Below are 13,535 nucleotides of genomic sequence, written 5' to 3'. Positions count from 1 at the left end.
AAACCATAAGGAAGTATTGCAAAGAAGCTTATATTTGGCAAAAATATTCTGCCTTTCTGAATCTTAACTTTGACACCAGTAAAATGAAAAGAGAATTATTTGCCTCCAGGATTGTACTGATGATTAAATTGGAAAGTGTAAGTGAAAATTTAGCATTAACCATAAATAGTTCATAAATACCAGATCTCAAGATAATTAATAATTTTATCGTCAGAGCTATGAGAGAAATACAGGATATACCAAAAGTTTCCCCTAAAGTCTTTATACTTAGAGAAAATGAAAAATGGTAACTAAGAGTATCTTTATCTACAAAATATTAATTACAAAATTTGACAAAATACTTATAAAATATTCTGTACATGTTGATCACCTCTTTGAAAAATTTTGAGCCAACATATACAGAATATTTTGTAAGTCTTTTGTCAACTTTCATATAATATTTTGTAAATGAAGGTATGTTTAGCTCCCATTTCCCATTTTCCCTTTGTATGGCAATGTTAGGGGTGACTCCTGGGCCATCCTTTACAGGTAGGCGAAGGAAAGGAACAAAAAAAGCATTGGCTCCACGCCTGAGACTTGAATGAAAGTAGGAATCACGTGTTTTATGTCCTTTTATCCGAATTTCTTTATTATGCATGCGTGTCTGGTGTGGTACCATAAATTATAAAATCAGTAAAGTCTGTTGAAAATTCAACACACACACACACACACAAAGAGCCAAGAAAAATATACACATCATTTAATCAGATGGGATTCAAGTTTATCCCCAGCTCATTAGCCTTTTATTCTTCATTTCAGTTGTTACATTACCATCGTGGCTTAAAGGTTGTGCATGCACCTTGAAATGTTCACAAAAGGTCCACAATACAGGGGTTCATAGTTAGGTTATATATTATATTCAGAATCCCAGGGGAATTGATACATTCTGGAAATATTGATTAAGCAAGATGAAAAATTCTTACATAGTTTCAACTACAACAGTTTTAAAGACATACAAGCTTCCTTTGACACACTCACAAAAAAGTAATTGATTGAAGAATATCTCTTTTATGCAAAATATACATTTTAGGATATAATTTGATTAATATTCTACTATATACTGACATTGCGCCTTGATCATTTAATAAAAAAATACTCTCATTGCCAGAATTTTATTCGTATAGTATTTATAATTGAGGTAATAATGACAAAAGACTTAAACTATGAATAGTGTTGGTGAGTTTCATTTAAGCCACAACGATTTCCCCAAACTAAATGAGTATGTGACTAAAAAACAGGTCAATTTTAATAAACAGACAGCTAAAAATTCACAACATAATTGACAAGCTGATAACACAAGTGGTTTATAAGAAAATGATACAATGTTCATAGATTCAATCAACAAAATAGGAATAAGGGAATTAAGACAGACCTACACTACATCAGTATCACTGCCTTATGTAATTCACAGCACAACCTACTGTGGGCCCATGAGGGGAAATTCAAAGACATCATGGGCCTTGCTTGAGGCTTCAGAGACGTTGCTCATGAATTTGGCTTTCGTTGATGTGAGATGCCAAAGCCGCTGACCCATGCACACGTGTGTGTCGGTATTTACAGTTGTTTCATGGATACTGGCCGGGTGACAAGCACACCTCTCATGGGGAGCACCAGATGAGTTCCAGCCACTTTTCTGTTATAAGCTTTCAATGCCTCCTGAAGACACGGGGGTCTCTTCCTAGTGCAACCCGGTCACATCAGGGCACATTCAGCAGCAGAAGTCTGTTTCCAGTTTAGTCCTTGGCATGGCTAATTTCCACAGTCCCTTTCTCAGCAGCCAAAAATCCATGATAAAGTCTGTACAACACTGTAGTCAATAACAGCAGCACCAGACAGCATATTAATTCCTTTACCATAAATGTGTGTGTAATTATAATATTCTATGTGTGTCTTATCAAAAGCATTGCTGTGTCTCTAAATATCAGATATTTATGTCTGGGTAAATACACTGCTGTACAAGATCTCTTACATGCAGGTCATGCTCCAGGATTTGGAGATATAGAGTAATTAATACACGTTTTGTGGCCAATAATAAAAGTGACAATTGTCTCCCTAACTTTAAAAAATAAACGCGAGAATCAGGAATTAATCAACAGTCTCAAGGACCCTGAATGCCTTAGAAATACTTTTTATCCTTCCATTTATAATAATAGCATTTTCCTTCCCTCCCACGCTCAATACACCAAACACACTATTGCTGTTGCATTCACAGGGATGCAGAAACAGACTTCTCTTCCACTCAGACTAAGACTCCCTGGGGATTTCGCTGGAGTGCAGTAATGAATGCTGGTTGCTAGGTAGTGAAAACAGACACTGCAGCAGGCAGCCAAGTGCAATGGTAAAATTGCTGTTTAAGTCCTGCTTATCAAAAAGATTCACAGTGCCGATTAACTTAGGTAGTCTACGGGGCGTCATTAATTTGTACACAAAGCAGAGAGGTTGCTCCAAATCACAAAGAAGGCAGGAGGCAAGAGTTGGGAGGGATCCAGCACTAAAATCATGAACATCTTATCAAGGCATTTCTGTGCTTCATGGAGACAGATGGCATATACAGTTAGGATGGGGAGCTAAGACAGACAGACAGAAACCACATACAGGACAAAGCACCTGATTAAACACTGCCTGAAAATCCTACTGATCGTTTGATTCAGAAATTTAAGGCTAGTCAAAAAAGCCTCCTGGGTGAACACCAATGACCTTTGACGTCTGCATACACACACAAAATAAAAATAAAAGAAGGGGATCAAAAAGACACGAGAGCTTTGGGTGATATTTGGCGCTTTGCCTCTGAAAATGATGACAAACCCTAGTATTAAAAAAAAAAAAAAATTGACTCTAGTACCAAGCAGCAATTCCTGGCTAGACAATGCAAGCCTGGCTGGCAGTTACCTTTCTCTCATCATGTTTTGTGCCTTCCCCAAGTCATTAAGTAAGAGATCTGGCCTCAGCTTGCGTGTAACCCGTAATGACAACCTCTTTGCAGTTATCTGTGTGCAAACAACCAGAGACATTCAGAACTCCAATACATCATTTTCAAAGAATAGTAAGTCAATCAAGAAAGTAAACTATTTAAAACAATATTTCTTTCAAAGAATAAAGAAAAAAAATGTCAAGGAAGAAACTCAACCCCCACCCCTACCCCACAAATCAACATGCAGAACAGTAAACCAGGGCATTTATATCGGCAGGATGATTCGATGCAAGTACACGTATCCTGAGCTGTCCACAGTCCCAGAGCTCGGCAACATTGCTTTCAGGTGATGGAGACAAGACAGTCCATGCAAATGAGCTGACCAAAGTCATGTTGTGTGAAATCAAGATAGAATCCCAGACATCTTCAGAATGGAGTCACACAAAAAATGAAGTTCCAATGAAGTGGTTGGCATTTGGAAGCACACTGTTTTAAATATATCTCCCTGAAGGTATGTTTTATGTACTAGTGTACTGGCCAATGTCTGGCACTATATGACATTTTATTACAAAAGGAGGGCAGGGGAATTAATATAGAGAAGTGTAGCACTACTTTAGAGAAACGTTAAAGCCTGGATATGATTCATTAGCTACCCAAGTGGTGTTTCCGACTTCAAATAGTAATACCATGCAAGATTTATACTGTATTAATGGAACCTGGAGTAACTCTACGTTTAATTATTTCCAGGATGGGGTAAACAGTACATGAATTTATACAATTTAGCCGAGTGATGCGGTTTGGTTTACAAGATAGATGGGATGGGAGATCGAGAGCGCCTCAGAGGACAAGGAGAGTTGTAGGGTGATGTGACTGGAGAGAGCCTCAGAGCATTGCCTGCCAAGCCCGCTATGTTGTTTAAGCTTCGGGATTTTTCATATCCTTTTATGAAAAAATGCACAGACATCAGTTGAATTTAACCAGAAGATAGACATAGACAAACAATACCACACAGGGTAATCAAAAGTGCTATTTTCAAACTCAAAGAATTTGTTTACAAAGAATTCAATATTGAAACAATTTATAACTTTAAAAAAAAAAAGGAAGCTCACTGTAGTTGTCATTCCCAAAAGAATAAAACAGCTATCATGAATTACAATTATAATACTTCAAAATCCATTCTTTCCCAGATTAGTGTTAATATAATTTTGGCATATATTTTACTAGAATACTTTCAAGAATTAGGCAAAGCAACTTAAGTAAGATATAAGATTGACTAATAGGTTTAAATTTCAAGATGTGTTTCTGAAAAAAAGAAAAATCAGTCAATTTTTCTCTTTTCATTGTTTATTTACTAAGCTCATAAGGCATGCTTAAGTTTAAGTGGACAGCTCTTTTTCCAGCATTTTAATCTTCCAGCTTTATAGGGTTAAAAGGATGAGTCTTAAATAATGGCTTTGATGCCATTATCCAGGTGATGTAGAATGGAATGCCCATTTCTAATCCCTTCAATAAAAAAGTAAAGAAAAAAAGAAAATGAATGAAATATAAATTGAGTCATAAATTTCAGTGAAACAAAGTTTGATTACGTATGTTTTCACCTGAATTTCTCTCCCCAATCCCCTCACCCAAGAATTAAGAACAATTTGATCTTAATTCACTTTTTCTCCTTATTATTTTCATCCTGATTTTTTTGTTCCTAATAGCCACCAAATCATAGGTCCTCTCAAAACCTTTACCCCAGTGGTTTTCCTTAGCTACTCAACAATGCTCTCTGTCAAGATCACCTTTGGAAGAATCCTATATATTATGGCATTTTCTTATTAACAAAGTTTATAGGAAGTTAAGCAAGGTCGGAAACACAAAGCATACTGTTGGAAGTGAATTGTCTTAAATTAGGGCAACTACATGTATATTGACTAAAAATGTCGTCATATACGAACTTTGGAAATAAATGTTTTGGCAACTCCATTGAAGAACTGTTATAGAAAAGTAAAATGAGATTCCCTTTGGGAAAACAAAATTAAACCAGGAGATACAATTTCAGTGTGCTTCTTGTGTCTCTTTGAGTGTGTGGCATACTTCTTGGACCCTAATTAGCCCTCAGTGAGCTTTATAATTATATAAGAAAAAAAATGGGTCTTTTATTCTTCCTTGTATTTCTTCCAGCTACTTGTTTCTTTAATTTTATCTTTTCACAGAACTTTTAAGGAAGAAACCATGGCTACCTCTTCTCCTTTCACTGGAAGAAGAGAAGTGATTTAGCTGATTATTTGACTTGGGAAAGGTCAAGATAGATGTGGGTATGGATTGCAATAATAGCTCTATTAATGGAGGAAACCTGGACTGTATAGAAAAGGGAAATAGGGAGCACTGACCTTTCCAACATGCACACGTGTTAACTTTCAGCAGACTAGGTGTCTTCTTTGAGATTTTGTGGGTGGAAGTGTACACCGTTCGTTCACTATGATAAAGTTCTCTAGGACATAATCTTTGCTAATGAAGGAATTATCTGTCAATTTTTTTTTTGTTAGTATTCTGACCTACAAAACATGAGAGGTGGTATATATTTCATTCTGTGCAGGTGGATGATGGAATAGCTAATGGGAAGATATCTTAAATAATTTTAAAAATTGCAAGTACTTTATTCCTACATGGAAAACTTCATGTGCCTGGAGGGTTGGTTATTACTGATTTTCTATAAAGTGACTGAAAATATAACTTGGGGAATTATAGAAGAAGAAATTTATCCTATGCATAAGTTAACTGTGTAACCTAAAAATGTAAACTAGACTATAAACATTGATTAGTTTTTATTCAAGGAAAATTGATAAATATGTATGAACCAAAGGGGCTGTTAATACTATAAATCATTGGAAAAATGTACATGTTTTCTCCATGATCTCCAGGCTCCCTACAGGATTTCCTGAAAGGTAGAAATCTGACAATTTTATATTATTCACAATGATAATATGTAACTCCTAGTTGCTATCTAAATATTACTTCTCTGAATTATAGTCTTTAACATAAATATTATTTATTCTATTTATGGGTCCTTTATTTTTAATGACTATAATTTCAGTGTCCATTTGAAAAGGCTTCCTGCCTAATTTAGTAAAAAGTATTTAATTAGTAAGATTGTATGCTATCCATATAAATTTTTTCTTTATTCTGCATATTTACTTCTGATTAGAAAATGATAAAATTTTCTTAATTAAGGCTTTACTGGAATGGCTGAAAATACAATTAATGAGAACAAAAAATACTAAAGTCAGTTTGAATTAACATCTAAATGCACAGCCTTCATTTTATACTGTTCTTGATAGCATGTGCTTATTTGGAGCAATATTGAGAGTGCCTGTCCCCACACTATGCAGACTACATAATGTGCTTTCCTAAACACTACTGTCTAAATAAAAAAAACATGGGTTCTAAACTTTGGGAGATCACTAGAATCCCTAAAGTTTTCTTACTGTATGGCCAAATATGTTCATATTTATAAATGGAAAAAGGATTCCCTGGAAAACCAGTAATATCTTCCATTTACATGAGAGAAAAAATTTTAAAGTATTAAAATCAAATTAGTAGAGAGATCAACTTGAAACATAAATGAAAGGACTATATAGGAAATAAATGTTTGAGTGGAAGATACAGGAGAAATCTACAGAAAAGATAACAGGACAAGAAATGAAATGAATTCATGGTAGATATGACGTGGTAACATACTGAAAAGATTAAGTGAAGTGAGCCAGAAATTTTACCAGATCTAGAAAAAAAAAACAAAAAAAAAAAACAGCTATAAACCAAGTAAGCAAGAAGGAAAAAGAGTTGATGACGATAAAAAATGACAAAAAATTAAAAGCTCATAGATAAACTTTCAAAGATATTCTCATTGATAAAGAGATTTTGTGTTTGTGAAATAAAATTGCATGTATATTTTTTCCATGCAAACTAAATATCTTATTAATTGCTTTGCTTATGAAAATTTGCAATTTTACAGTAAAATTTTACATTTACATAGTGCTTTTTAATTTGCAAAGCCTTTACTTATCTGTGATTTCCACTGACAGTATAAAATTCAAAATATTAATATTGTCTAACCTGGAAGACAACAAATTCTGATGAGGTTCTTAAACATATAATCTTAGTATAAATATTTCATGTGATACTTTATCGAATGATGCTCAAAAATCTATGTAAATTTAACCACACATACGTATAAATATATACATGTGTACATATGTATGTGTATATACATACATATATATTTATATATACATGTGGATAAATCTACGTAGATTTATCCACATGTATATATAAATATATACATGTGTACAGTATGTTTAAGATATTAGTTAAATATTATCATTGTTTAATATACACATGTTTTGCTCAAGTACTATAATATGGTATTAACTCTTCATAAAATATTTAAAATGTTTCTAGCACATACTTAATTGTAAAATAGTAAAACTGTCAAACAAACTTATTCAGATGATTGCAATACATTTGGTGCAAGAAATAGATGCAAACGATGGAAGTAATTTGAATGGAGAAGTATTTAAAATATTTCTCATTGAAGGAATAAAAGAAGAGTCTTTTGTCTTCTCTTTTGAGTCTCAAAGGCATAGAGGCAGAGAAGGGCAATCTAAAGCGATCAGAAGGAATGAAAGAGAAGTACAACGTGGGTAATGAGATATTCAAACAGAAAGAGGGCATCACAAAATAAATATTTCAGGTTTAAAATGGTAAAGAATTCAATGGGGAGAAATTGGAATGGATAACAAATAAGCACGATATTTTTAAAATGCAGTTGCACTGATCTGAAAATTTTGAAGTAGATTTTCATGCAAATTTAGTCAACTACCATAGGAAATGATTATAGTTTTTTTCCTCTTCTGTCAATATACAGGAAAAAAATAACTATGGTGGGAAAGCAACCAGAACTGTAGGAGCTAATCAAGGCTGAGAAACGTTTTGACAAAAGTGGGTTATGATTTTTACAAGACTTCTCTTAAAGAGAAGAAAAACATCCCAATTGTCCTGAGGTTTATCAAATTTACCACACACACACATACCAAAAAGCACCCAGGGAATAGTCATAGAGAGTGGTATAACTGAGGAAAAGGGAACCATGTGAGGAAGTAGAGCTTCAATATTCTGTGTTTTAACAAAGATGTCTGCACAACAATTTATCCACTCAGGAAGTATTTATTAGCTTCTATGTGTCAGGCACTATTCAGTGTCTGTTGAAAAATAGTAAAAAACTATTATACTATTATTATTATTATTACAATAGTAATAAATTATTATTATCATTTTTGCTGCAGAGAAATTCTGTAAGCACACTTTGTAGATAGAGAGCGGCATTTCTAGTCATTAGCCATACTGTTCCCCGTGGCTCAGTGTCCGCACCTCTGCAACCCTGGGATGCTCAGATATACCACCAGCAAACACTGCCCATGGACTAGATAAGAGATCTAATTGGAATATGCTTAATATTTTATTTTTTAAGACCCTTATATTTGTTTTATAGCCATCAATTACTCAAGAAATATATACATAGAGCCAATTAGTGAGTTTTATTTGTTGTACTGAAAAAGATAACGTTTAAAGACAGTATATTAAAATAATTGGATGAGTGATTTAATATTTACATATTCCATTCCAATTCTGCTCATAGACAAATGGCAAACGAAAAAAATGAAAAAGGAAGGAAGGAGGAGGAAAGGATGAAATGCCTTTCAGATATGACAATCACTATTACGTATTTAAAATTTTTTCTAAAGAGAGAAGATGCGATAGAAAGAAGAAAAGAGCACCGCATGCAGTCTTTCCAGAAAACAATGAATGAGCATTTCACATTACTCCATGTATTTTCAGCACTTAATTATGAAGTCACCTGTTACGATCTGAGGAGATAGCATGCCTACCTTTCCTGATCCCTCCATCAGAAGCACTCGTGTAATCACCTGTCGTCAGTAGGAAACATGTTTCCCCTCTTCTGTTTTTGTCTCGGGTACTAGAGCGTCTGATGGGGAGCCTTTCTGGGGGTGATAATGGCGGCTCACTTCCTGTACTGTCGTCACCTGATAACACTGGTCACAGCACCATGCCCATTGACAGACAGTGACAGATGAGGAAATGAGACAGGACAGAGAGTTTACACGGAATGCCCATAGTCCAGTCACTCCATATACAAAACACGAGAATCACATCACAGTAAGAAGAAGAATTTTCATCACTCTTCACAAAAACATTACATGGGGGCAAAATGGAAATGTATTAAAAAGGAGGGGAATGTACTTTGGGAAATTTTAATTTCTTTCTGGATTTTGTCTAATAGGGAATAGGATTTCACACCATCAAATTCAAAGTAAGGGTGATAATGAAATAGGACATAAGTTATAATCTTACAATTTTTGACATGCTATCTGGATACTCCAATAGGCATCTTTAAGAGTGGAGCCTATTTAAGAAAAAGTTCTTAACTTAATATTTTTATGTACTTCTTTAAGAAATATATTTTAATTATTTCTGAAGGTATTTTTTTCCTAAAAATCTTAACAAAAATAATTCCAAATAGCATAGACTTCTTGTTCAGGCACTCTATTGTGGAGCAGCAAAATATTTTTGAGCATACAATGGGACAAGGTCAGCTTCTCCAAATGCCCTTGAAATAACTATCTGTTTACTTCTGTATCCCTGCCAAAGACTTTCACATCCTATTAGCCTAGATACTAGCTTGTTATTACAATGTTTACTTGGGATGAAAGTGTGTCCTCTTTTTCTATGTCCTTTCTAAGGGCTCTGAATAGATATGCTGGGAGAATAGTCTGATGACAGCAGTACTAACTAAACTCTGTCTTTCGTAAAGATATTCTTACCAGTTTTTACGTATATATAGAACATAGTTTTTAGGTATATATTGAACATAAAGATTATAAATAAAACTTACAAACAGTAGTTCAGCTCCAGCCAGTTTTTGTTTTGTTTTGTTTTGTTTTTCCCCTTCTATCTACCTCATAAAAACTTCTGGTAGCTAAAGAGGGACCTATGAAAATGGCACCTGCCTTCCTTGTTTCTTTGTTAATTGGTGTTTTTATTTTTTTTCATTTATAAATTGTACAAAATTATTCACATGGAATAATCATAAGCCATTTTTATCCAGAAAAATACGAAATATACCTACATTTTAGGGAATTCATGTACCTTATTTTTTCATAGTAGGGTAAAAGCTAAGTAAATTGTTTCATCAAAAATATATCATCTGTACACCAGCCCTAGTAGACTAAAGATGTCACCACTGACTATCACTACTGTGGCAAACTGAATCTAAATCTATAGTCAATCAACCCTAGATTACCTATGGCAATGGAAGGTAGAAGGGGCTTAGCTAATTTGAAACAGTAAATCATTCAAAATTGAGTTTGGAGAGGGAGCAGAGCCCAATGCATAGAATGGAAATCCACAAAAAAATTCTACTTTTCCATTGAGTAGCCAAAGTGGATCACCTATCCTCTGAATAATAGTGAGTTGATTATATTACATGCCATCTTGCCTCACCCACGTGCTTATACTAAATTACTCTACCTAGCTTAAAAACAATGAAAATTTAATTCCTCCAGAGTATTAATTTGGGAAAAGCTTTGTCATCAAAGGGGTCATCGTCCATATCACCTGTTTGGTGTTTAGGCCTTTGAAATGTAAGCATCCATTCTTCTTAAATAACTGCTTCTTGTGAAAGAGGTTGAGGTGCATGGCACCGTGGGGCAGAGGCAGCACTGAGACAAGCACACCAAGCCGAACGATATGGAGATCGACATTGGAGGATGAAGGATGGAAAATGGCCAGTACCATACCGTCACAGCGTGCAGGGAAACAAGGAAACATCGGCACAAGAGCAACAAACAGGCAAAAGAAAATATTGGCACCATCAGCAAAGGGCATTCCCACCAAAGCAGGAGAACTCTATAGAGCAGCGACGCGCGGTTCTATCTGGGGCTCCTCCTTTAGAAACGCCACCGCCCAGCTGTCCATCAGCCTGACGCAAACACGCGCTCTGCGAAGGGGCGGGGCTCTGCGAAGGGGCGGGGCTGAACACTGAGGAGCGTTTGAGAAAAACGAGAATGGCCGCCTTCTGCTCCAGGAACAGACCGGTCTATCAAGCATTTAATAGCATGCATTTGAAGTAGCGCCTTACCTGATCTGTTGTGCTCCAGCAGCCGATTGTCTTTGCCCAGACACACGTCGGCCTGGGTACTATTGCAGGCCATATTTAAATCCGTCTTGCAGAAGGGAGGCGAGCTTGCCTGGGGGGCGGGAGGGATGTGCTTCTTTCTTTTTCTTGGAAGTTTCTGCTTCGCCATCGCCAACGAGTAGTACATTCCGAAATTGTTGACAATGACAGGCACGGGCATGGCTATGGTCAGCACGCCAGCCAGGGCACACAGGGCCCCCACGAGCATCCCCGACCACGTTTGGGGGTACATGTCCCCGTACCCCAGGGTCGTCATGGTCACCACCGCCCACCAGAACCCGATGGGAATGTTTTTGAACTGCGTGTGCTCGCTGGCCGAGGGGTCGTTGGGCTGAGCGCCCACCCGCTCAGCGTAGTAGATCATGGTGGCAAAGATCAAAACTCCTAGAGCCAGGAAGATGATGAGCAGCAGAAATTCGTTGGTGCTGGCTCGGAGCGTGTGTCCGAGCACCCTCAGGCCCACGAAGTGGCGGGTGAGCTTGAAAATCCTCAGGATCCGCACGAACCTCACCACCCGCAGGAAGCCCAGCACGTCCTTAGCGGCTTTGGACGACAGCCCGCTGAGCCCCACCTCCAAGTAGAAGGGCAGGATGGCCACAAAGTCTATGATGTTCAGGAGATTTTTGATGAATTCAAGTTTATTGGGTGAAAAAACAATACGGACTAAAAATTCAAAAGTAAACCATACCACACACACTCCTTCCACGTAGGTCAAGGCAGGGTCTGTTTCGATTTCGTACTGCAGAACAGCACTTGTGCCATTGATGACTGGTTCTGTCTTGTTTTTAACGATGTTGAAAGCTTCGTGTGTCTCCAGGCAGAAAGTTGTGATTGAAACCAGGATGAAAAATAGAGAAGCAAAAGCAATAAACTGTAGAAAGAAAAGAAATAAATTAAAAAAAAAGTGATCTGAATCAGAATATACACTATGAATCAAATCTAAGAGTAGCATTAATACCTGTAAATAAAAAAGAATAGGTTATATTTAGAGATTTCACTTGGGATGTTACCTAAGCAAAAGAAGAAATGTGTTTGTAACATTGGTTAGAGGTACAGGCAATGTGTTCAAATTCTGTTTCCAATTTACACAGACACAGATTTTTGCTTTATGTATAATTTCATCAGTTTTTTGTGTAAGAAAAAAATCTGTTAGGAGAGCATAATGATTACTCCAAAACAATTTCAGCAGGCAATAGATTAAAAAAAAGAAATTTAGATAATTGTGATCTGAGAAATCTTCATATCAAGTTTTATACTGATAAATATAAAATGTATGACATACTGATAGAACTCTAGAAGCCACGAACATTTAACTCTAAGTTTCTATCTGTAAATAAAATATTCTAGATAGCATGAGGTATGGACATGGAAAAAAATATTTACAATACATGCTGGCATTTAAATTATGTCAATTTCAGGTGGAGACTTTTCCAAAAGATCAAGTCTAGGGAAGAGTAAACAAGACTTAGAAGAAGCTGAGTTAAGGAACTAGTAAAAAGATAGTGTTCTTCCTCTATTAAATACTCTATTAAAAAGAACTTCAAGGTGTTTAGAGTAACATAAAGTTGTAGTTTATTTAATTCAACTTCTTATTTCATTTTTTCAGCCAATAATACATGAGTACACATACCTATGAATGCAGAAAAAAAGAGCTCTGACTGGTTCTCACTAGTATAAAATAGGCTTAAAATCAATTTACATAATTAATTCACATTAATCTTCATAACCACACAGTGACTCCTCCACTTTACAGATGAGGATTATCAGACACAGAGATTTCAATTCATTTTTCCAAGGTCATAAGCTGCAACTTCATAGACCGACACATACTGAGAAAGTTTAGTCCCAAATTCTGTTCCCTTAACTTACCAAACTCTCAAATATAGAATACCAATATGTTAAAAACCATTCACTTAGGCTGGGATAACATACTTCTTGATAGTAAAGACCTGAGAACTTGAAACTGAGTGGTTGGAGGGGATGACACTTTTATACTCAGGGCTCGAGGCTTCCTGAGAAGCCAACAGACCACGGGTGTTCTCTGATGATGCTCTCAGGTTTAGCAGACTCAGCCAACACCAGTGGACTCTCCCTTGAATATCTAAATAAATGAATTATTCAGAGGGAGGCTGTCAGTCAAGTGCAAAGAAGTCTTTACTTGGAAATAATAGGGTTTAATTGAAACCCAAAGTGCCCCTTCACATCTGTTCCTTAAACCCACCACTGAGAAGACCTGAGCCAGGTATCCAGAAGACACTGAAACCATCTCATTTTATACCTGGTTGAGTTTTAATCCACGAAATATGTGAGGGCTATACATAAGGACTA

At 36.1% G+C, this 13,535-nt stretch overlaps 1 protein-coding gene across 12 annotated transcripts in view; it reads right to left on the bottom strand.

The window, feature by feature from the left end:
• Positions 1-668: 668 nt before the first annotated feature.
• The window catches only part of KCNC2 (potassium voltage-gated channel subfamily C member 2), a 243,879-nt gene continuing 231,012 nt past the window's right edge, over positions 669-13,535 (bottom strand). Inside the window, exons 2-5 of one of the 12 annotated variants that reach the window (XM_053585401.1) lie at positions 11,151-12,078; positions 10,628-10,731; positions 8,881-9,045; positions 669-4,453 (exon numbers count right to left, since the gene is read on the bottom strand). In XM_053585401.1, coding sequence (XP_053441376.1) covers positions 8,926-9,045; positions 10,628-10,731; positions 11,151-12,078 — 1,152 coding nt within the window. In that variant the 3' untranslated portion in view covers positions 669-4,453; positions 8,881-8,925. The remainder of the gene's footprint in view (positions 4,454-8,880; positions 9,046-10,627; positions 10,732-11,150; positions 12,079-13,535) is intronic. The other 11 variants (XR_008378954.1, XM_053585400.1, XM_053585405.1 and 8 more) reach the window with 11 other exon arrangements.

This window comes from Nycticebus coucang, chromosome 3 (assembly GCF_027406575.1).
Source record: "Nycticebus coucang isolate mNycCou1 chromosome 3, mNycCou1.pri, whole genome shotgun sequence".
NCBI lineage: Eukaryota > Metazoa > Chordata > Mammalia > Primates > Lorisidae > Nycticebus > Nycticebus coucang.
Note: the sequence above shows the minus strand (reverse complement) of the source record. Positions and strands in the feature narration are given on the sequence as shown.